Genomic DNA, 24,719 nt, shown 5'->3' with positions numbered 1-24,719 from the left:
TTTTTCTTCTATTAGTTTGAGTGTGTCTGGTTTGATGTGGAGGTCCTTGATCCACTTGGACTTAAGCTTTGTACAGGGTGATAAGGATGGATCGATCTGCATTCTTCTACATGTTGCCTTCCAGTTGAACCAGCACCATTTGCTGAAAATGCTATCTTTTTTCCATTGGATGGTTTTGGCTCCTTTGTCAAAAATCAAGTGACCATAGGTGTGTGGGTTCATTTCTGGGTCTTCAATTCTATTCCATTGGTCTATCTGTCTGTCTCTGTACCAATACCATCCAGTTTTTATCACTATTGCTCTGTAATACTGCTTGAGTTCAGGGATAGTGATTCCCCCTGAAGTCCTTTTATTGTTGAGGATAGCTTTAGCTATCCTGGGTTTTTTGTTATTCCAGATGAATTTGCAAATTGTTCTGTCTAACTCTTTGAAGAATTGGATTGGTATTTTGATGGGGATTGCATTGAATCTGTAGATTGCTTTTGGTAAAATGGCCATTTTTACCATATTAATCCTGCCAATCCATGAGCATGGGAGATCTTTCCATCTTCTGAGGTCTTCTTCAATTTCTTTCCTCAGTGTCTTGAAGTTCTTATTGTACAGATCTTTTACTTGCTTGGTTAAAGTCACACCGAGGTACTTTATATTATTTGGGTCTATTATGAAGGGTGTCGTTTCCCTAATTTCTTTCTCGGCTTGTTTCTCTTTTGTATAGAGGAAGGCAACTGATTTATTTGAGTTAATTTTATAGCCAGCCACTTTGCTGAAGTTGTTTATCAGCTTTAGTAGTTCTCTGGTGGAACTTTTGGGATCACTTAAATATACTATCATGTCATCTGCAAATAGTGATATTTTGACCTCTTCTTTTCCGATCTGTATCCCTTTGATCTCCTTTTGTTGTCTGATTGCTCTGGCTAGAACTTCAAGAACTATATTGAATAAGTAGGGAGAGAGTGGGCAGCCTTGTCTAGTCCCTGATTTTAGTGGGATTGCTTCAAGTTTCTCTCCATTTAGTTTAATGTTAGCAACTGGTTTGCTGTATATGGCTTTTACTATGTTTAGGTATGGGCCTTGAATTCCTATTCTTTCCAGGACTTTTATCATGAAGGGGTGTTGAATTTTGTCAAATGCTTTCTCAGCATCTAATGAAATGATCATGTGGTTCTGTTCTTTCAGTTTGTTTATATAATGGACCACGTTGATGGTTTTCCGTATATTAAACCATCCCTGCATGCCTGGGATGAAGCCTACTTGATCATGGTGGATGATTGTTTTGATGTGCTCTTGAATTCGGTTTGCCAGAATTTTATTGAGTATTTTTGCGTCGATATTCATAAGGGAAATTGGTCTGAAGTTCTCTTTCTTTGTTGTGTCTTTGTGTGGTTTAGGTATAAGAGTAATTGTGGCTTCATAGAATGAATTCGGTAGGGCTCCATCTGTTTCAATTTTGTGGAATAGTTTGGATAATATTGGTATGAGGTCTTCTATGAAGGTTTGATAGAATTCTGCACTAAACCCGTCTGGACCTGGGCTCTTTTTGGTTGGGAGACCTTTAATGACTGCTTCTATTTCCTTAGGAGTTATGGGGTTGTTTAACTGGTTTATCTGTTCCTGATTTAACTTCGATACCTGGTATCTGTCTAGGAAATTGTCCATTTCCTGAAGATTTTCAAATTTTGTTGAATATAGGTTTTTATAGTAAGATCTGATGATTTTTTGAATTTCCTCCGAATCTGTAGTTATGTCTCCCTTTTCATTTCTGATTTTGTTAATTTGGACACACTCTCTGTGTCCTCTCGTTAGTCTGGCTAAGGGTTTATCTATCTTGTTGATTTTCTCAAAGAACCAACTTTTGGTTCTGTTGATTCTTTCTATGGTCCTTTTTGTTTCTACTTGGTTGATTTCAGCTCTGAGTTTGATTATTTCCTGCCTTCTACTCCTCCTGGGTGTATTTGCTTCTTTTTGTTCTAGAGCTTTTAGGTGTGCTGTCAAGCTGCTGACATATGCTCTTTCCTGTTTCTTTCTGCAGGCACTCAGCGCTATGAGTTTTCCTCTTAGCACAGCTTTCATTGTGTCCCATAAGTTTGGGTATGTTGTACCTTCATTTTCATTAAATTCTAAAAAGTCTTTAATTTCTTTCTTTATTTCTTCCTTGACCAGGTTATCATTGAGTAGAGCATTGTTCAATTTCCACGTATATGTGGGCATTCTTCCCTTATTGTTATTGAAGACCAGTTTTAGGCCGTGGTGGTCCGATAGCACGCATGGGATTATTTCTATCTTTCTGTACCTGTTGAGGCCCGTTTTTTGACCAATTATATGGTCAATTTTGGAGAAAGTACCATGAGGAGCTGAGAAGAAGTTATATCCTTTTGCTTTAGGATAGAATGTTCTATAAATATCCTTTAAGTCCATTTGGCTCATGACTTCTCTTAGTCTGTCTACATCACTGTTTAATTTCTGTTTCCATGATCTGTCCATTGATGAGAGTGGGGTGTTGAAATCTCCCACTATTATTGTGTGAGGTGCAATGTGTGTTTTGAGCTTTAGTAAGGTTTCTTTTACATAAGTAGGTGCCCTTGTATTTGGGGCATAGATATTTAGGATTGAGAGTTCATCTTGGTTGATTTTTCCTTTGATGAATATGAAGTGTCCTTCCTTATCTTTTTTGATGACTTTTAGTTGGAAATTGATTTTATTTGATATTAGAATGGGTACTCCAGCTTGCTTCTTCTGACCATTTGCTTGGAAAGTTGTTTTCCAGCCTTTCACTCTGAGGTAGTGTCTGTCTTTGTCTCTGAGGTGTGTTTCCTGTAGGCAGCAGAATGCAGGGTCCTCGTTGCGTATCCAGTTTGTTAATCTATGTCTTTTTATTGGGGAGTTGAGGCCATTGATATTGAGAGATATTAAGGAATAGTGATTATTGCTTCCCGTTATATTCATATTTGATGTGAGGTTATGTTTGTGTGCTTTCATTCTCTTTGTTTTGTTGCCAAGACGATTAGTTTCTTGCTTCTTCTAGGGTATAGCTTGCCTCCTTATGTTGGGCTTTACCATTTATTATCCTTTGTAGTGCTGGATTTGTGGAAAGATATTGTGTAAATTTGGTTTTGTCATGGAATATCTTGGTTTCTCCATCAATGTTAATTGAGAGTTTTGCTGGATACAGTAATCTGGGCTGGCATTTGTGTTCTCTTAGGGTCTGTATAACATCAGTCCAGGATCTTCTGGCCTTCATAGTTTCTGGCGAGAAGTCTGGTGTGATTCTGATAGGTCTCCCTTTATATGTTACTTGACCTTTTTCCCTTACCGCTTTTAATATTCTTTCTTTATTTTGTGCGTTTGGTGTTTTGACAATTATGTGACGGGAGGTGTTTCTTTTCTGGTCCAATCTATTTGGAGTTCTGTAGGCTTCCTGTATGTCTATGGGTATCTCTTTTTTTAGGTTAGGGAAGTTTTCTTCTATGATTTTGTTGAAGATATTTACTGGTCCTTTGAGCTGGGAGTCTTCACTCTCTTCTATACCTATTATCCTTAGGTTTGATCTTCTCATTGAGTCCTGGATTTCCTGTATGTTTTGGACCAGTAGCTTTTTCCGCTTTACATTATCTTTGACAGTTGAGTCAATGATTTCTATGGAATCTTCTGCTCCTGAGATTCTCTCTTCCATCTCTTGTATTCTGTTGGTGAAGCTTGTATCTACAGCTCCTTGTCTCTTCTTTTGGTTTTCTATATCCAGGGTTGTTTCCATGTGTTCTTTCTTGATTGCTTCTATTTCCATTTTTAATTCCTTCAACTGTTTGATTGTGTTTTCCTGGAATTCTTTCAGGGATTTTTGCGATTCCTCTCTGTAGGCTTTTACTTGTTTATTAATGTTTTCCTGTGCTTCCCTAAGTGTGTTCAGGTCTTTCCTGAAGTCCTCCAGCATCATGATCAAATATGATTTTGAAACTAGATCTTGCTTTTCTGGTGTGTTTGGATATTCCATGTTTGTTTTGGTGGGAGAATTGGGCTCCGATGATGGCATGTAGTCTTGGTTTCTGTTGCTTGGGTTCCTGCGCTTGCCTCTCGCCATCAGATTATTTCTAGTGTTACTTTGTTCTGCTATTTCTGACAGTGGCTAGACTGTCCTATAAGCCTATGTGTCAGGAGTGCTGTAGACCTGTTTTCCTCTCTTTCAGTCAGTTATGGGGACAGAGTGTTCTGCTTTCGGGCGTGTAGTTTTTCCTCTCTACAGGTCTTCAGCTGTTCCTGTGGGCCTGTGTCTTGAGTTCACCAGGCAGCTTTCTTGCAGTAGAAAATTTGGTCTTACCTGTGGTCCCGAGGCTCAGGTTTGCTCGTGGGGTGCTGTCCAGGGGCTCTCTGCAGCGGCAGCAACCAGGAAGACCTGTGCCGCCCCTTCCGGGAGCTTCAGTGCACCAGGGTTCCAGATGGTCTTTGGCTTTTTCCTCTGGCGTCCGAGATGTGTGTGCAGGGAGCAGTCTCTTCTGGTTTCCCAGGCCTGTCTGCCTCTCTGAAGGTTTAGCTCTCCCTCCCACGGGATTTGGGTGCAGAGAACTGTTTATCCGGTCTGTTTCCTTCAGGGTCCGGCGGTGTCTCCGGCAGGGGTCCTGCCGCTCCTGGGCCCTCCCCCACGGGAGCCCAGAGGCCTTATACAGTTTCCTCTTGGGCCAGGGATGTGGGCAGGGGTGAGCAGTGTTGGTGGTCTCTTCCGCTCTGCAGCCTCAGGAGTGCCCCGAGAGTTTTATATATATTGATATGTATAGATTTTCAATAATGATGTACAGAGCCGATATGAACTATTAGAAAACCCCTTATTCTGGGCAGGAAAATATGTCCTAAATACATTATCCTCAATACTGTTTAAATTTCAAGCAGAAATATTTATACAGGACTGCCATGCAATATAAACACACATTGCTTCATAAACACAAGGATTGTTTTTGCCATGTTGACTTTCTGGATTGGGGCACTTTTAAGGAGTGAGGCAAATGCCTGTTTCCTTTGCTAGGTCAGTGGAGACTAAAGTTTATATATCATGTGCTGTGTTTTACTTGAGTTGATGATGTTGATGGTACTGACAGAAGGCAACTTCTTTTTCTTCATTACCTTTTGATCATTTAGTGTTATCTTCAGAATTAGTCCTATTTTCTCTAGATCAACATGGTGAAGCTTAACAAAGATTTACAGTAGAGATTAGCTTACAGACTCTAGTACCCCTTAAGTGACACAGATTTGACTGGTTTATGAGCTATGGTTAGGATAGGAAGAATTTACAGCCTAGTAAATACAACTGAATATTTTTTAATGTCTGGGTAGCCCCTGCTTATTGTACTAATATTTAAAAAAATGAAGTAAAAAACTTCTAATTTTATTAAACAAATAATGTTTATTTTATTAAACAGATAATGTAAATTTATTATGACTTTATATTATTTTTTATATTTAAGAGAAAAATATGGTAGAAGATATCCATTTTTCTTCTGTGAAAGACATTTTTTTTGCAATGAGCCATATGCAAGTCATATATATGTCCTTATATAGTGCTGTAGAATCTTAGATTAATAAACAAAGAATTAAGCATGATTTTGAACTAATAAAATAGAAATTAATGTAATGTATAGAATTTGAATTAATTTGAAGAACTATGGTTTTTCTTTTTAATTTAGGAAATAGCAGCAAGATTTGTCCTCTCTCAATTAGAAGAATACAACCCTTTGATTATGGATGCCATAGAGTGTTACCCAGAGGTCAAGGACAAACTCTCCAAAGCAAAAAAATGTGCAATATGCAGAAAACCTTTTTTATCTGAGTGGCTGGAATGCGTTTACTTTGTTCCTCCATCGAAGGTAAACTGTGCTTTTATTGTGGGAAAATGAGCATAAGGACTCCCATGTTTGTCCTTACTAATGATATTTGTACCCATCGTTGGTAGGATTTATGATAAACACATTCAGAAAACTGTGTTATAATCATTATTCCTTCTTCCATTTGAATTCAAAGTCTTTATCACAATACATACACTCCACCAAAATTCCATGAACACAGGGAACGGCAGCACTGACCTTTTGCTGTTCAGCACGTGAGATGCATGGGTTAAAAATTCACTAGTTCAGTTTGAGTTTCAATGGAAATGTAAAACACCTTACCATGCTTAACTCTCACTGCTCTAGAGGCAGTGGGGACCTGGGAGAATGGAGCTGATAAATGAGGCAGACTTGTGTAGTCTCGTGTCATAAAGTCTCGTGTAACAGCCAACATTATTCAGAGCATCGGACCATATAGAGTGTTAGGGAAGGTCACATGAGTAAAGTTCTCATGAGTCCAAGTTGTGTACAATCACAAGGACAATCTGTGTATGGCAAAACATCTTTTTCTGTAGAGGCAGGTCAAGGAGAGTTTACCTGAATAACAACAGGCAATAAGGAGTAATCTGAAGTAAACTCGATCCTCTCTGGTATCCCCTGGAGGAATATGAAGATACATTCCAAGAATAATTCTGTGTTTTGAAGAAGCTGAGGTCACACAACCCTATTGTTTTTTGGGAGTGTTAAAAGAAACCACTCTGAATTTTCATAGGACTCCATTCCTGGACCATGTCACCTGGAGCAGTTCTCAATAGGCAGCTGACATAGCTTGTGATGTACATTTTACCCAAGTGTTTAGAAGACTTCTTTTCACTTCAGATGACCAATTAGCATTTTACTTAGGCAGTACAGTCTTTATCACAACAGTGTTATAACTGTTCTGTAGCAGGAAGGCATCTGTAAGCAATATATAAAGGAATGTGAACCTTACCTTTAAATTTTGTATAATGTGAAATGTATTATTTTTCAACACTTAAAAATATTAAAGCACCTGTCGGTCACATGTCCTGAGAACAGTGTGGACCAGGCAGTGTCTGGAGAACCTCAGCTTGCTGACCCCTGTTCGAATGGACCCAGCATTTGTTCTTGACGCTATAACTTCTCGTCTGGCATTGGTGAGAAGTCTGGAGAAGGGAGCAAAACACAAAAGCAAATGAGCACATGCAAATATAAACCATGCATATGATAATAGGAAAGAGTGATGTATGTTTTTAGTTTGTTGGGACTTACGTGACATTACTGCTAATTGGATATTTTATGTATTTACATTTCAATGGTATCCCTTTTGCCCCCTCTCCCATATCTCCTCCCCCTCCCCCTGCTTCTGTGAAGGTGCTCCCACTCCCACCTGCCCACTCCCACCTCAACACCCTGGCATTCCCCTACACCAAGGGCTTCTTCTCCTATTGATGCCAGATAATGCAGAGGTGCTACATATGTGGCTGTAGCCATGGGTCCCTCTATGTGTACTCTTTGGTTGACCACTGAGTTACAACACAGAATCTCACTGTCTTGTAACTCTGGAGGCTAGGGGCTTCAATGTCAAGTTCCTTGGCACGACCAGTGCTTTTTGTTTGTTTTGTTTTGTGTTTTGGATTGTGGAGTAGTCTGTTTTACTCTACTCCTATTGCCCTTTTAATGTTAGTAGTCAATTTGGACCTGGAATTTCCCAGAAGACAAGCTTCCAGACACACCAGTGAGGAATTGTCTAGCCTCTGACCATGCCTGTAGGGGTTATGTTAACTGTATTAATTGGGATTGGAAGATACACACTAAAAGTGGGAATCGCCATTCCCTGGGCCAGTGCGTACAGACATATAATGCAGCAAGATCTCCTTCCTTACACACATTGTTTCAAGATATTCTTACTGTGGCCAACAGGAAATTTTCTACAAGGTTCAAAAGACCTTTTGGGGAGTAATTTGGAGAAAATGGGATAATATTTTCCCTTTTGGTCCATCTGTGAACGAATTCCACTTATAGTAGGCATATCCACTTGTGATTAGGAGAAACAAAGGAAATAGTTAATCGGAGACAGTACCCTCAAATCATGTACATATTTTATTGTGCTCTAATGCCTGTAAATGCCTCCAAAAATCTATGAATTGGTAACATCCATTGCAGTTTGTCTGGCTAAGTCAGTGTTTGTATTAGAAAGTTTTAGTCTTCAGTGCATCTAGCAAATTTTGAAATTATTTACCTACTCGATGTTCACTGTCTTTCTCCCACCAAACCTAAGTGCAACAGATTTCAGTTGTTTTCTAGGGAAAAAAAAGGCCCAAAGCACCTGATGCTAAGTATCAAGAGGAAAAAGAGATCATCTCTGGGAAAATGAGGAGAGAGATGTACCCTGCTGCTTGGGATGGGAGTGGCATCTGCTTGTGTGTGTAACCTGTTTGGAAGAGCTCACAGTCTCGTCTGGAATGGATCACCGCAGTCTCGAGAACTCTAAAGAGTAAAACTTGCCAAATTACTTAGCAAAAGTTGCCCAAGCAGCCTGCTTCTCCCTGGCCACGTTTGCTGCACCTGGGACAGCTTGCCCTGTTCATTTTTCCCTTGGACAGATTTCTTTGCAAAACCATCCGATGAACTGTTAGCTTCATTTCAAAACTTTTTTTGGGGAGAAATTGCCAGCTAATAAAAATAACCGTAGCCAACTCTGTGCTGTCTGTCACCTGGAATACCATAGTTAGGTAATATCTAAAACACCCCAGGACACTGATGAGAAATCCTAAGTTTAAACAAGCTAGGTAACTTTGCCAAACTCTCAAAGTTTCCAACTGGAGACCAGGGGCAGAAACTCATGTGTGCTACTCCTTATATTCAACCTCGAATGAAGAAAATAGCCAGTCCAACTTAGCCAGTCTTCATCTATTTAATTGGCTTTTAATAGAATCAAGTTGAAGAGCCATTTATTTACTTCCTCCATAGTATTCCCTCATGGTATTCCATATATTCTCTCTCTATAAAACTTCATCAGCTGTTGGCAATGTAGACTCCTGGTCTGGAAAGAAATCACATATTCCCAGGAACATCAGAAATTCACAATATAGATATGATGATGAGTCTCAGAACTTACTGTCTATGTCACCTTAATTTCCTCTTTAAGGATATGCTTCCTTAAAGGCAACAATAATAGCTCCCATCTTACTGGGCTGTGGCCAAGGGCTCAACAGACTCTCAAGTATTACTTAGCATAGTAGGTGCTTGTTATTAGGCACAACAGGATGGTTACATTCTTGTAATAAGTAGAGTGATTGTGTGTGGGTTCTGTGAGGAAATGGCGCTGCAATTTTGGAGCCCTAGTATGGTGTTTGTTTTCGGGGCATGGAGAATTAATACAATAATAAAGATTATTATCCGCTTAAGATGTATAAGACAATTAAGGGGGCATTAGACATGAACCAGTGTGCAACAATACAGGTGAAACCGTACAAATAATTAGCTCACTCAGAACTGTGAACACACAAGCTAAGCTAAGGGAGACACAGTGAGAGGTAGTGTGAGATATGCAAGCCATTCAGTATGAAGTTTGAACTTACTTTTGTAAGCTGTTGTACTAGTTCAGCATGACTACTGAAAAAACAAACAAGCAAACAAACAACACAAAGGAAACCAAAGCTACTCTATAGGCCTGGGCTTGGAGAACAGCAGTTCATTTTCTAAGACTGCTGAGTGCTAGAAATCGGAGAGTGTATCCAAGGCTTGGCTTGGCGGCCATACTTCCTATCCTGTAATGGGATGGGCAAAGGCAGGGCTCAGTAAAAAAGGAATGGGAGAAAAAATATCTGAGACAGAACCAGATAATGGAATCACATTTTTTTCTTTTTTTCTTTATTAACGTGAGTATTTCTTTTTACATTTCGATTGTTATTCCCTTTCCCAGTTTCCGGGCCAACATCCCCCTAACCCCTACCCCTCCTCTTCTATATGGGTGTTCCCCTCCCCATCCTCCCCCCATTACCGCCCTCCCCCCAACAATCACGTTCACTGGGGGTTCAGTCTTAGCAGGACCAAGGGCTTCCCCTTCCACTGGTGCCCTCACTAGGATATTCATTGCTACCTATGAGGTCAGAGTCCAGGGTCAGTCCATGTATAGTCTTTGGGTAGTGGCTTAGTCCCTGGAAGCTCTGGTTGCTGGGCATTGTTGTTCATATGGGGTCTCGAGCCCCTTCAAGCTCTTCCAGTTCTTTCTCTGATTCCTTCAACGGGGGTCCTATTCTCAGTTCAGTGGTTTGCTGCTGGCATTCACCTCTGTATTTGCTGTATTCTGGCTGTGTCTCTCAGGAGCGATCTACATACGGCTCCTGTCGGTCTGCACTTCTTTGCTTCATCCATCTTGTCTAATTGGATGGCTGTATATCTATGGGCCACATGTGGGGCAGGCTCTGAATGGGTGTTCCTTCTGTGTCTGTTTTAATCTTTGCCTCCCTATTCCCTGCCAAGGGTATTCTTGTTCCCCTTTTAAAGAAGGAGTGAAGCAATCACATTTTTATCAATGGAAGCACATTTTGCAACTTAAGAGCATAGCTGTGCACTATGCAGGTTTCACGTTGCTCTTCTTTGACCACATTGTTGTATTTTCATTTATTTTGCTCAAATGTTCTGAAAAAAATTAGCGAAGGAAGTATGGGGCTCATTAATCTGATTCTTCCAGTCGCAGTCCATCACTGAGGGGGATATCAAAGCAGGAACTTCAGTAGCTTTGCACACCATATTTGCAGTGAAGAGCAGAGAAACAAACACACACATCTTTGGTCACTTGCTGGGTGACAGCTCGGCTAGATTGTGCTTCGTAAACGTGCCCTAAGGATGATGTCACACAGAGTGGACTGGGCATTCTTATATCAACCCATATCCTGAATGGTCATTCTGTTACAAAGGAACGGCCCTAGCTCTTGAAAGAAGGATTTTCCTCTGTGGACATAAAGCCATGGGGTATTTATGACAGATAAATCAGATAACTTTATAGGATCCTAACACACATTATGCTAATGTTGGAGATCACAAAAAATTAAAAGGAAAGAATGAGTGGAAGAAAAAAATTGACACATAAAATTTCCATGAAAATGTTCGATGGTCTGTGAGAATTCATTTTCCCCAGTGTATATATGCCTAAGGGTACTGTAAATTCCTATAGAAACAACAACGGGGGTATAAGAATACAGTATGGGTTAAAAATATAATGACTGAAATGTAAACTGGAGGCTTTGATTCCGGCTGATGGCAGAAAATATTCAAATAGCTAAAGTCATTGTGTACTTACTGAGTGACTGACTAGTCAAATTAAAAAAGTACAAATCCACATACAATCATATTTTGGTAAAATTATACATAACCACAGTAGATGAGGAGAGCTAATTATGAATGAGAAAAAAATCACAAAGAAATGGCAAGGGACTAAAACAGATTTCTTATGAACCAAGGCAAATATGGAATGATGTTTTCAGAGCAAAATGGGGAAATAGGTCAAAGTCTAGAATTACTGGAGTTGTTGCTGTTGGCATTTGTTTGTTTGAGGCAAGATCTTAGTGTTTAGCTCTAGCTCGCTTTGTACTTGCCGTATAGTCCAGGCTGATCTCGAAGTTCCTGCCGTCATCCTGGTTCAGCCTGTTGGGCACATCACCATGCCAAGCTAAAATCTGGTATTACATAGCTAGATATCCAGATATGTGAATAGATAAAAGGCATGGGGACGTCAGAAGCTTTGAGAAAAGCGGAAAAGAAAATAATTTGTTTTGTTATGAAACAACCATCGATTTTAATGCTCTTAAAAGTTAGGAAGTGGTTGGGTGACATGGCTCATTAAAGAGCTCTTGCCTAGTGTGTGGTCTCAACAACTGTCATATATATATATATATATATATATATATATATATATATATATATAATAAAACTCATGCTCTTAAGTATTCTATAGTGAAAAAGTATATGTTTATTGTTTTTATTATGAATTAAATAATCATTATACACAAAATTTTAGGGTATTTAAGGTTAAATTTGAAAAATCAACTTGACATTTGAGTGCACCTGGCCAGTTGGACAATCGAAACCTGTATTATTAGTATCTCACTGTTTGTTTACAGTGTAGAGTGTGTGCAGAATACCCGGGGGATGATAATGAAGTTGCCGCCACAGTGTTGGTTTGAGTAGGACTGGCTCACATAGGTTCATATATTTGACTATTTGCTCATTATGCTACGAGGTGACAGGAAGTAGGAAGTATAGCCTTGTGGGATTAGGTATGGCCTTGTTGGAGGAAGTACGTCACTTGTTTGGCCTTTGGAATTTCAAATGCTCAAGCCAGGTCCAGTGTCTCTCTCTCCCTGCTGCCTGTCAGCCCAAATGTAGAACTCTTAGCTGCTTCTCAGCACCATGTCTGCCTGTCTTGCTATCATGCTCCTTGCCATGATGACAATGGACTAAAACTATGAAAAGTAAGCCATTCCCAATTAAATGTTTTTCTCCGTAAGAGTTGCTGTGGTCATGGTGTCTCTTCATAGCAATAACACATGGATTAAGATAGTAGACAATTGCTCTTAGTCAGACTCCAAGTTTATGCTGCTTTTCCGTGTAAGTGGGCTAATATTCTACATAAACTTGATCACCCAGAAGCCTCTTTTTCTTTTTATTAAAAAATCAATTATTTAATTATCTACTCAGGACCTAATCTTGGAGAGTGCTGTCCTTCATAGTAAATACTTCATTACGATTCGAAAACCTGTTTGATAATGCTAGTGTCCGGCTGCTGCTGTGCTACACTGAATGTTCTGCTTCAAGCAGGATTTGTATCAAAAAGAGGGAGACATTCAGTGAAAATAAAAGAGTCTTTATTCCTGACATAAAACAGAAAAAGGAAAACCAAACAACCCCAAAATTTCAAATTGAGGTGGCTTCTGTTCAGGTGAATGTAATATTATGTCATGCTTGCCTTCTAAACTAGTGAGAGGGCCATCGAAAGTAATGGATGAAAAGGATCACTTGGCAATTTACTCAATTTGGTGTTTTTAAAATGTTATAATTATTTGACTTGTTAGCCCTTAGGAATAAGACTTTTATGTTTAATTGCTATTTCAGCAGGAATCTTTGAAACAGTAACAGAATCAATCCTGTTTAGTTACTAGTAACTTGGGCCACATTTGATCATCAAGTAACTTAAATATTCTTGTAAACTTCTTTCCAAACTCTTGAGTGATCCTGTGCCCAAAATATTCTTATGAGGGTTTTCATTTTGAATCGGTTTGTTAGTTAAACGTAACATTTCCCCAGATTCCTTTAAAGTTGAAGAGTTTAGGCAAGGATTGGCTTGGAGCATAAACTCTCAGCACTGTATTGAATGATGTAATGTAATTAAAACTATCCTCAGAAGAGATTAATGTGAGGAGGTCTCAGCATAAATGAGTGAAAATGCTCATCTACTTTATGAAAATAAATGAAACTTTTTAATCTTAATTCCTTTTTATGACAACCTGCTGGGAGTGAGACATAATATAATATTACATCTAATTTACCCATTACTTACAGAGTAAAATCTTACTTTTCTATAAAAAGTTATTGCTGTTAAGATACCACAGACATTCATTTGTGAAGCTGATCATTTCAACTAGTCAGCTATGAAAATGAATGCTGGTCTTAATACATTTGTGCAGTGGTTAGTCAATTTAATGTACATTAGACAGAGAGAAGATCAGAAGGCATCCCACTTCAAGTTCTAAATGGTTGTGAAAGTAACAAGTATTTATTGTTCAGAAAACTGAAATGATAATGCATGTTCCATGTTACTGTAGTCACAAAATAGAAGACAATCACGGCATAAATGAATCCACACACTGCTTCGGTCTCTCCAGCTTCTGGTAACTCTGTCCCTTTTCCCTTTTAGAGATTTCTACCTTTAGTTCTTAAACTGGGGACATAGAATTATAATTACATTGGAATCTCTGATTTGCTTCTTGTAAAGGTCTGAAATTGTAATCAACTTTATTTTATTCACCCAAAGATGCTCATTACTGCAAACTTTGACTCTCCCCCGAGAAAGTTAAAGGCATTCGTATGCAGCAGAGACTGACTGGGAGCAGGATCGGAATGTAGTAGAAAGAAGGCTCGTTAGCTCAGCAGATGGCTTGACTCTGTTTTTGGTGGTGTTTGTTTCCACTTGCTTGCCTTCACAACAGTCCAAAATATCTTAGCAGAACAACCATAAAGACTTTTATTACAGAGAGATAATTTTGAGAGTAAAAATGAACATTCTTAGGAGCCAAACAACAACAACAACAACAACAACAACAACAACAACAACAACAACAACAACCCTAACAGGAAACCAACAACAACAACAACAACAACAACAACAACAACAAACCTAACAGGAAAACAACAACAACAACAACAACAACAACAACAAACCTAACAGGAAACCACCACCACCACCACCACCACCACCAACAACAACAACAGCAGCAACAACAACAAACCTAACAGGAAAACAACAACAACAACAACAACAAAACAACAAACCTAACAGGAAAACAACAACAACAACAACAACAAAACAACAAACCTAACAGGAAAACAACAACAACAACAACAACAACAACAACAACAAACCTAACAGGAAAACAACAACAACAACAACAACAACAAACCTAACAGGAAAACAACAACAACAACAACAACAACAACAAACCTAACAGGAAACCAACAACAACAACAGCAACAACAACAACAAACCTAACAGGAAACCAACAACAACAACAACAACAACAACAACAAACCTAACAGGAAACCAACAACAACAACAGCAACAACAACAAACCTAACAGGAAACCAACAACAACAACAGCAACAACAACAACAACAACAACAAACCTAACAGGAAAACAACAACAACAACAACAACAACAACAAACCTAACAGGAAACCAACAACAACAACAACAACAACAAGAACAACAACAAACCTAACAGGAAACCAACAACAACAATAGCAACAACAACAAACCTAACAGGAAACCAACAACAACAACAGCAACAACAACAACAACAACAACAACGACAAACCTAACAGGAAACCAACAACAACAATAACAACAACAACAGCAAACCTAACAGGAAACCAACAACAATGACAACAGCAAAAAGTCTATCAGGAAACTAGACCTATCCTTGGCTTATGCTGATGGTTCCTAGATGGCATAGTTGACTTCAGAGCATGCCAAATGCTAGGGCAGTCAATACTGGTTTGGAAGAGTTAATGTTCTGACTATACATCCAATTTTAGGAATTATTTTAGTCAGTCAGTAAATATTTGAGAACATACTATAAGCAGGAAGTTCCTGGTGCTGTACGTAATGCAGTTTTACAGGGGACCTTCTCAGTTCCCAATGGTTTAAGGTTTGAGTTTAAACTGTAAAGATGTAAAAGGCCCTAGTACTAAAGGATAACGCTGCATGAGGGCCAGAGATCAATCATACAAAAGTTTCAATGTGGATGGTAAAATCATTGCATAATGTCTGTCCTGGAAAGTGTCCTGGATGTCTCCTCTTAAAATAGGTAGAATTCAGATATATGACCAGAGAACAGCACAGGAGCAAAGAGGAAAACAACAGGGTTGATTTGTAGAGTTGGGAGGAGGAGACATTATGAACAATTGGCGCAAAATTCTATAAACCCGTCAAAGAGTAGAGTAAGAAGAATGAACTAACTCAGTGTAGGTAGCTACGAGTCGGTGCGTATGCTATGTTTTAGGATTGTTTGGCAGCGTGTACTGGATTAATTAAAGCTGAAGAAGAAAGGTGCTAAAAACACTGAAGGGAGAACATGGAACCAGCATTTTACAGCCTCCACCTGTACATCCCTCTAAGACCTATGTCATTAGCCTATTGCGCATGGGTGGTCCAAATTTCTCTTTAGTGAAGGTTGCTTGGAGCCATATTTTTTCCTCCAGGAAGAGAAATGCTTTTTAATTAGAATGACTGAAGGGCCACAGAAACATGGAAGTGAGACTGCATGTGTGGTGTGGGATCTTGAGGATATAGGGGAAGGAAAAGGGGAACTTTGGGGATGAATAGTCCTTTTGTTTTATTGGATATTATTTTACATTTCAAATGTTATCCCCTTTCCTGGTTTCCTCTCTGCAACCCCCCTATCCCATCACCCCTCCCTCTGCTTTTATGAGGATGCTCCCCCCACACCCCCACTCCCACCTCACTGCCTTGGCATTCCCTTATAGTGAGGAAACGAGCCTTCACAGAACCGAGGGTCTCTCCTCTCATTGATGCCAGATAAGGCCATCCTCTGCTACATATGCAGCTGGAGCCATGGGTCGCTCCATGTGTACTCTTTGGTTGGTGGTTTAGTCCTTGGGAGCTCTAGGGGTTCTAGTTGGTTGATATTGTTGTTCTTCCTATGGGGTTGCCAATCCCTTCAAATCCTCCATTCCTTTCCCTCACTCCTCCATTGGGGACCCCGTGCTCAGTTCAGTGGTTGGCTATGAGCATCCACCTCTGTATTTGTCAGGCTCTGGCAGAGCCTCTCAGGTGACAGCTATATCAGGCTCCTGTCAGCAAGTACTTTACAAATCTACAATTTAGTGGCCTTGGATTCTAATCCTCTGTGGCCTGTAGCAATGAACATTCCCTAAGTCATTTACTTTCTCAATATATAGACTGTTTTCCTCATCTAATCAATTAAAGGGTTAAAGCAATGTAGCAATGTATTTTCTAGCTCCAAAGTATGTGGATTCTGTGGGGAGAAAGGTTTTATGGCTTTTGCAAATTCTGTTAATTTGGAACACCAGACCAGTGTCGTGAAACTGTAGGCTTTTATACCCATGCTTCAGTTCTGAAAATAATGACTCTGAGAGAGAATTTTGTTCTTCGACTATCTTGTAACTTAATGTGTTTATTCTATTCTATGAATGATACATAGATGGTTACCTCTTCTCAGTTTCATGCATCTGACTCCTCAGAGTCCTGAAGACTCTCCTCCCATGCCTGACTCTATCCCAGAATTCTGCTCTCTCTACCAGAACTCCCGCCTCCTATTTCCTGCCTCAGCTCATTAGTCAATCAGCTTTTTATTGACAGGTGATGCTTCCATTCAGTACACAAGAGATTCTCTCTGCAAATCCCCCTTTTATTCTAACAAAAGGCTCTTTCTCTTTCAATAATAAACTATAAACAATAGTAACAATAATGAAAATTACCAGGTAAGATTACACTGATAATGTCCAGTCCATATGTACTTGGCAACCTTGGAGAAAGTATTCTATCTATCCTATCTTGGGGAATTAAGATTTATGTTCCTCAGTCAATTTCTGTCATAACTTGCATTACCAACCTGCAAATATCTTCTTGACCTGAAAACATTTTCCTAAAGTCCTAAACAATTTACGATTAATTGTGAGACTATGAGCATCTAGTCTTCAGCTCCATCAGAAACCTGAGAATACATGTTACCTGGGTGTGCAGGAAGCTCGGGCAAGCAGCTTCCTGTGGAAATGACTGAGAAAGCTGTCTGCCTGCATAGTCTGCCCAAATTTCTCTGTATTTTTGGAACCTCATCTTTGGCCTTAGGGCTCAGAACACATGACAGATTTTTCTGAGAGACAGGAAATATGAAGGACTGCTTACCCTGTCTCGGTCAATCTCAGCAGTCGACTTCCCTGCATCTCTCTTGTCCAGTTCAGAGAGCTTACTGTCAGCAGCTGAAGCAAGGGCAGTTTCTAGTTTGCCACATATGAAGGAAACGCCATAAGGAGGTTCTTTGACGTTCATCTTCTTCGAAGTAGAATTGGGGTGCTGCCAGGAGCAAACCTGTCTCATTGTCAAAAAAAAGGAGCCTTTTGTTAATAAAATATCTTTAAATGCCATTTTCTGTGGATCTCTGTAGTTTTTGAAGACCGTGTATACACTATACCCGACTAGGTAAATGTTGCTTATTTTTGCTGTTACTGTGTAAACATCTTACTGTACTTAGCTAGACTGGTGTCTAACATGACCATGAGTTCGGTTATCTGACTGCTAATTTGCATTTCTTAATTATTCTAAACAGTGTGTAATAGCAGCTATCAAGGACTAGAACTTTATATTGCACTTTAAAGTGAATTTTATAGGATCATTCCTTGTAAAAGAAACACATATGCACATACATAAAATATAACCTTAACTGTATCAATGTGCAAAAATCTATACCAATGGAAGACTTTTTGGCTAGTTGTATTTCTATAGTTTAAGAGTAAATTCAATTCTCTATCCTTTATTCCTACTATTCCTATATTAATCTTATATTTACTCTTTTTCCTTTCATCCCTTCCTCCTCTCTTCCTCTATACTAGATGGGATAGAAAGGATAGAGGAAAGAAAGAGAAAGAGAAGAAGAAATTCCTGAATCTAATCTCTCTTACTTTGTTTCCTTCCTGTCCAAGACCATAACAACTTGCAACCAGCTCTTTTTAAATGATGACACACATCCATCAAGTATTGAATGATCAGAAACTATTTACCCTGACTCTCGGGAATGAGGGGTGTTGCTCTCAATATTACTTTCTGCTGATCGGGGGGCATCATTTTCTTTTTTGTAGGTCCAAAGAAAACTGGGATATTGGTTACTCTTAAGAAAGCTAGCTGTAATATTTGCAGTCTAATCTCTGTGCTGAAGAAAGTTTGGGGCTCAATTGAAGTCTTCACTGGAATAGTTTGTGATGCTGGGTCATCTAGCTAGTCATTTTGAAATTTCCTGGATTTAGATTTTTGAGGAAAAACATTGAGGCAGTCTGAGGTATGATCATGCAGAATGCTGGAACAAACATGCCTCAGTATTTCAACATCCTTCTCAGCATCTCTGAGGGTAAAATCTTGTCAGGGCCTCTTTAACTTCATTGGTGTGTATAAACATATAAACTTTCACAAGTAATATACATCTCTGCATTAATATATGAGTGGAATGTGCAATGTGCACAATTCAGTTAAAGATGATGCTTGCTCTCTGTTAGAGCATGTAAAGCATCTGTCTTTTCTTTATAACTGTATAACCAAACTGTATTATAAATATCTATCTATGTCATTTGAAGGGATGGTATCATAAGTCCAGAGAATTTTGTATCAAACAAGATTTATTGGCTACACCTAGCTGAAGTTCTCACTGGAGACATTTTTATGTCCCAGTTTCAGAGCTATTCCCACATAGAAGGATCAGCGATGCAAGTTACCTGTTTTGTTAGTCTTCATGATCTTTTTCCTTTCTGCTTGCAGCCAAGATCTTCAAGGGATCCTTCCCCTGTCAGATGTGGTTTTTATCACTTTGGAAGAAATCCACTCATAGGTTTTCTTCCGTTGAAACAAAGGCAAAGATCGCACTGCCAAAATAACACATTTTCTTCCTTCAGTTCTGAGGTTAGAATATCCTTAACATAAACAGGATGATTTCCTTCAGCAGTTTTTCCCATAACCCATTGTCTCTCATCAGCTTTGTTATCTGTCATTGACATTTAAAATCTTAAAGTCAATAAAACATTATTTGATCCATCTCTGGGCGACGCCATATTCCCCTTTTGTTCTATGAGCATTTCCTTTAAAGTCCTGTGAGAGCTTTAATAACTGTTTGACCTGTAAATTGTAAGAATTATCTGTAATAGGTTTTATTCCCCAATATCTCAAAATTGTTATATTCTAATAGATACATATGTTGAAGTATCATCAACTTCAGTCTGCAAAGGCATTTTTCAAGATGGCCACCATCTCTGACAAATGTACAATCTCAGAATCAGCCTTTCCAGGATTTAAGGTAGAAGCCCATTGGAATTCCGAGTATGTATCAGTAGCATGGTGTATGAACATGGGTATCTATCCTACTTCTCCAAACTCTACAAAGTGAAGCATAGAATCTGTTGTATAGCATTGTTTTGAGGTAGCATTAAACATAATCTTACTCTTAATTCAATACATAGCATCCCTGTGAGTGACTATTGTAACCCCAAACCCCCAACCTGTGTGGATTCTTCTCATCTGGGACCACCTTTTTGTGCTGTCCTTGTAGATTCCAAATTGGATTCTTCAGAAGATTCTTTATTCTGATTTACAGAATTCTCTGACCTCTGCTTTATGACCTCCACTCCAGCATTTCATCTTTCAGTCTCCTTATCTAAGTCAGTTTTATTCTGATCACTCTTAAAAAGGATATATAAAATTATAGTTGTTACTAAATAGATACCTATTTGTGTGCTGATAAGTGAGTCAAACTCATCTGGGACCCATATGGATGTGTCATGGTCCCCCCCCCATTTTTAACATAGAAAATATTTTCCCTCTAATCTCTTTTTCACTTTTATTGTTTTCAAACTTAATACTTTACCTGTTCATAAGATTGGGGCATTTTCGTCTCACAGCAGCTCTGGAGGAAAATCTGCAGGCTCCTCAAGCAAACCTGTGTCTATAGCTTTACTCTGAACCCTTGGCTTTGGTCGAGCAGGGTCGAGCAGGCTGCCTTGTGTTGAGCAGGCTGCCTTGCAAGTTTCGGGCAGGAGCTGCAGTTTGCCCTTCTGTGAGATCCAAGCCTCATACTCACAGGTACTGACTGGGAGTTGAGCCTATCTGCCCCATTTCTGGGAAGCTTTCTTTCTTCTCTCTCTCTCTCTCTCTCTCTCTCTCTCTCTCTCTCTCTCTCTCTCTCTCTCTCTCTCTCTCTCTTTCTTTTTTTTTGCCTGTGAGGCAAGCCCAAGGCTCTGGTTCCCTGCTCCCTATTGCTCACTAACTGCTGCTCATAGGTGTGTCCACTCGTTCTTTCTTAAAAGGATTTAGTCTCCCCCCCAACGCCACGCCCTTGCTAGGAAACTGCATTTAGCTCTGGGAGGTGCTTGTTTCCCACCTTTCTGCCTGTGGCTTTTTCTAATACCAGGATCTTCTGTGCTCAAAGTTGGATCCATTTGTAACCGTGGGCTTTTCCTCTCAGGCGCCTGTTCCTGAAATAACAACTCCGAAACTTAATTATATATGAATAAATTCCTGGGCTGTAAGCTTGGGCATGCTGTCTAACACGGAACTTAATTAAGGGTTCAGAGTAAAGCTATAACCCGTTTATTCTATTCTGTGAGTGCCACATGGTTGCTTACCTCTTCTCAGTTTCATGTGTCTGTTTCCTCGGGGTTCAGGGCAAATCTCTTGTAACTGACTCTGTCCCAGAATTCTACTCTCTCTACTGGAACTCTAACCGTCTATTTCCTGCCTCAGCTCATTGGTCAACCAGCTCATTATTTACAGGTGATGCACACAGTACGTAAGATTCTCTCTACAGTGTTGGTCTCTATTTTATGTCAGATTACCACAAACTGAGCATCTTAACAAGATGCATTGTTTTATAAGCTATAAATGTAATATGGGTCTCATTGAACTAAAACCAAGGCTATTTGGGTCAGGAAAAATGTCTACTGCTGTGCCCTTATAACTTCTGGAGGATTTTCCCAATTTTTGGCTCCTGGTCCTTCCTACGTTTTCAGGCCAATGTTGGTAGATCTTGTCCTTTCTTTTTGCATCATTTGGACCTTCTCTCCTATCTCCGTCTTTTACTTTAAAATTTTTTGGGGGTATTTCATGCATGCATACTGTATTTACATAATTTCAGTGACACTCTCCTCCTCTGATTCTAGGTCGCCCCTCTCCTCAAATTCGTGACATCTTTTAAATTATTATTGCTAGTTCTATGTATTATCTATTATGTATGTATGTACATACATATCCATCTATCTATCTATCTAGCCATATGTTCATGCATGCCAACCTCTTGAGTTCATTTAGCAGAGTTCAGATGTATATGTGTTTGAGGCTGACCACTTGTGGTTGAATACCTATCGGGGTGCTTGTACCTAGAGAAAACTGATTATATTAAACCTCTCTGGATAGTTCAGGAGAAACTGCTTATACCAAAGTTCTTCTTCTTTTTTTTTTTTTTTTTTAAAGATTTTTCTTTTATTGGATTTTTTAAATTTACATTTCAAATGTTATTCCCTTTCCTGGTTTCCCGGACATAAGCCCCCTGTCCCATCCCCCTCCCCTTCTTCTATAAGGGTGTTGTTCTCCCCATCCACCCCCTCTTCCCTCCTTCCCTGAGATTCCCATACACTGGGGAGTCCAGCCTTGGCAGGACCAAGGGCTTCTCCTTCCATTGGTATCCAATAAGGCCATCCTCTGCTACATAAGCAGCTGGAGTCTATGGATCAGTCTTTGGGTAGTGGTTTAGTCCCTTGGAGCTCTTGGTTGGCATTGTTGTTTTTATGGGGTTGGAAGCCCCTTCAGCTCCTTCAATCCTTTTTATTTTTACTCGGTTGATTTCAGCCCTGAGTTTGACTAGTTCCTGCCTTCTACTTCTCTTGGGTTTATTCGCTTCTTCTTGTTGTAGAGCTTTTAGGTGTGCTGTCAAGATGCTGATGTATGCTCTCTCCTGTTTCTTTCTGCCAGCACTCAGAGCTATGAGTTTTCCTCTTAGCACAGCTTTCATTGTGTCCCATAAGTTTGGGTATGTTGTACTTTCATTTTCATTAAATTCTAAGAAGTCTTTAATTTCTTTCTTTATTTCTTCCTTGACCAGGTTGTCATTGAGTAGAGCATTGTTCAACTTCCATGTATATGTGGGCGTTCTTCCCTTATTGTTATTGAAGACCAGCTTTAGCCCGTGGTGATCTCATAGGATGCATGGGATTATTTCTATCTTTCTGTATCTGTTGAGGTCTGTTTTGTGCCCCAATATATGGTCAATATTGGAGAAAGTACCATAAGAAAAAGGTATATCCTTTTGTTTTAGAATGGAATGTTCTAAAAATATCCGTTAAGTTCATTTGGTTCATGACTTCTCTTAGTCTGTCTACGTCTCTGTTTAATTTCTGTTTCCATGACCTGTCCATTGATGAGAGTGGGGTGTTGAAATCTCCTACTACTAGTGTGTGAGGTGCAATGTGTGCTTTGAGCTTTAGTAAGGTTTCTTTTATAAATGTAGGTGCCCTTGCATTTGGAGCATAGATATTTAGGACTGAGAGTTCATTTTGGTGGATTTTTCCTTTGATGGATATGAAGTGTTCTTCCTTATTTTTTTTTATGACTTTTGGTTGAAAGTTGATTTTATACAATATTAGAATGGCTACTCCAGCTTGCTTCTTTGGACCATTTGATTGGAAAGTAGTTTTCCAGCCTTTTACTCTGAGGTAGTATCTGTCTTTTTCTCTGAGGTGTGTTTCCTGTAGGCAGCAAAATGCTGGGTCCTCTTTACGTATCCAGTCTTTTTATTGTCTATTTACGTATCTCTGTGTCTTTTTATTGGGGAATTGAGTCCACTGATGTTGAGAGATATTAAGGAATAGTGATTGTTGCTTCCTGTTATTTTTGTATTTGGAGGTGGGATTATGTTTGTGTGCTTCTCTTCTTTTGGTTTTGTTGCAAGGATATTACTTTCTTACTTTTTTTAGGGTGTATTTCCCTTCTTGTGTTGGGCTTTTCCATTTATTATCTTTTGTAGGGCTGGATTTGTAGAAAGATATTGTTTAAATTTGGTTTTGTCATGGAATATCTTGGTTTCTTCCTCAATGTTGATTGATAGTTTTGCTGGCATTTGTGTTCTTTTAGGGTCTGTATGACATCTGTCCAGGATGTTCTGGCTTTCCTAGTCTCTGGTGAGAAGTCTGGTGTAATTCTGATAGGTCTGCCTTTATATGTTACTTGACCTTTTTCCCTTACTGCTTTTAATATTCTTTCTTTGTTTTGTGGATTTGGTGTTTTGAATATTATGTGACAGGAGGAGTTTCTTTTCTGGTCCAATCTATTTGGAGTTCTGTAGGCTTCTTGTATGCTTATGGGCATCTCTTTCTTTAGGTTTGGGAAGTTTTCTTCTATAATTTTGTTGAAGATGTTTACTGGTTTTTTGAGTTGGGAGTCTTCACTTTCTTCTATACCTATTATCCTTAGGCTTGATCTTCTCATTGTGTCCTGGATTTCCTGTATGTTTTGGGCTAGGAGCTTTTTCCAATTTACATTATCTTTGATAGTTGTGTCAATATTTTCTATGGTATCTTCTGCCCCTGATGTTCTTTCTTCTATATCTTGTATTCTGTTGGTGATGCTCACATCTATGACTCCTGATCTCTTCCCTAGGTTTTCTATCTCCAGGGTTGTCTCCCTTTGTGCTTTCTTTATTGTTTCTATTTCCATTTTCAATTTGTTCACCTGTTTGGTTGTGTTTTCCTGTAGGTCTTTAAGAGATTTTTGTGTTTCCTCTTTAAGGGCTTCTATTTGTTTACCTGTGTTGTCCTGCATTTCCTTAAGGTGATTATTTATGACCTTCTTAAAGTCCTCCATCTTCATGTAAAATGTGATTTTAAATCTTGCTTGTCAGGTGTGTTTGGGTAACCTGTGTTTGCTTTGCTGGGAGAACTGGGCTCTGATGTTGCTAAGTAGCTTTGATTTCTGTTGCTTGGGTTCCTGTGCTTGCCTCTCACCATCAGGTTGTCTCTGGTGTTAGCTTGTCTTGCTGTTTCTGACGGTGGCTTGATCCTCATGTGGGCCTGTGTGTCAGCACTCCTGTAGACCCGTTTTCCTGTTTTCTTTCAGTCAGTTATGGAAACAGAGTGTTCTGTTCTCAGGAGTGTAGTCGCTCCTGGTGGCTGGCTTTCAGCTCTCTGCAAGGGCAGCACCTGGAAGGGTCCTGCCCCTTCTAGTTGCCTGTGTGCACAGGGCACAGATGGCCCTAGGAGTTTTCCTCTTGAGTCAGGAATGTGGGCAGAGAGTAATCGCCTCTGATTTTTCAGGAGTGTCCACACTTCTGAGTGTCTAGCTCCCCCTCCGACCCCCACATGGGATTTGGGTGCAGGGAGCTG

General features: G+C 39.5%; 1 protein-coding gene across 5 annotated transcripts in view; it reads left to right on the top strand.

Moving 5' to 3' along the window:
• Lrrc69 (leucine rich repeat containing 69) overlaps positions 1-24,719 on the top strand; it is a 158,337-nt gene that overhangs the window by 99,127 nt on the left and 34,491 nt on the right. For 4 of the 5 annotated variants that reach the window (NM_001134624.1, XM_039110541.2, XM_017593569.3 and 1 more), the window contains one exon: positions 5,670-5,849. The exons of the other annotated variant lie outside the window; for it this stretch is intronic. In NM_001134624.1, coding sequence (NP_001128096.1) covers positions 5,670-5,849 — 180 coding nt within the window. The remainder of the gene's footprint in view (positions 1-5,669; positions 5,850-24,719) is intronic. 5 annotated transcript variants of the gene reach the window in all.

Source organism: Rattus norvegicus, chromosome 5, assembly GCF_036323735.1.
Source record: "Rattus norvegicus strain BN/NHsdMcwi chromosome 5, GRCr8, whole genome shotgun sequence".
Classification (NCBI taxonomy): domain Eukaryota; kingdom Metazoa; phylum Chordata; class Mammalia; order Rodentia; family Muridae; genus Rattus; species Rattus norvegicus.
This window is presented reverse-complemented; position numbering and strand designations above follow the sequence as displayed.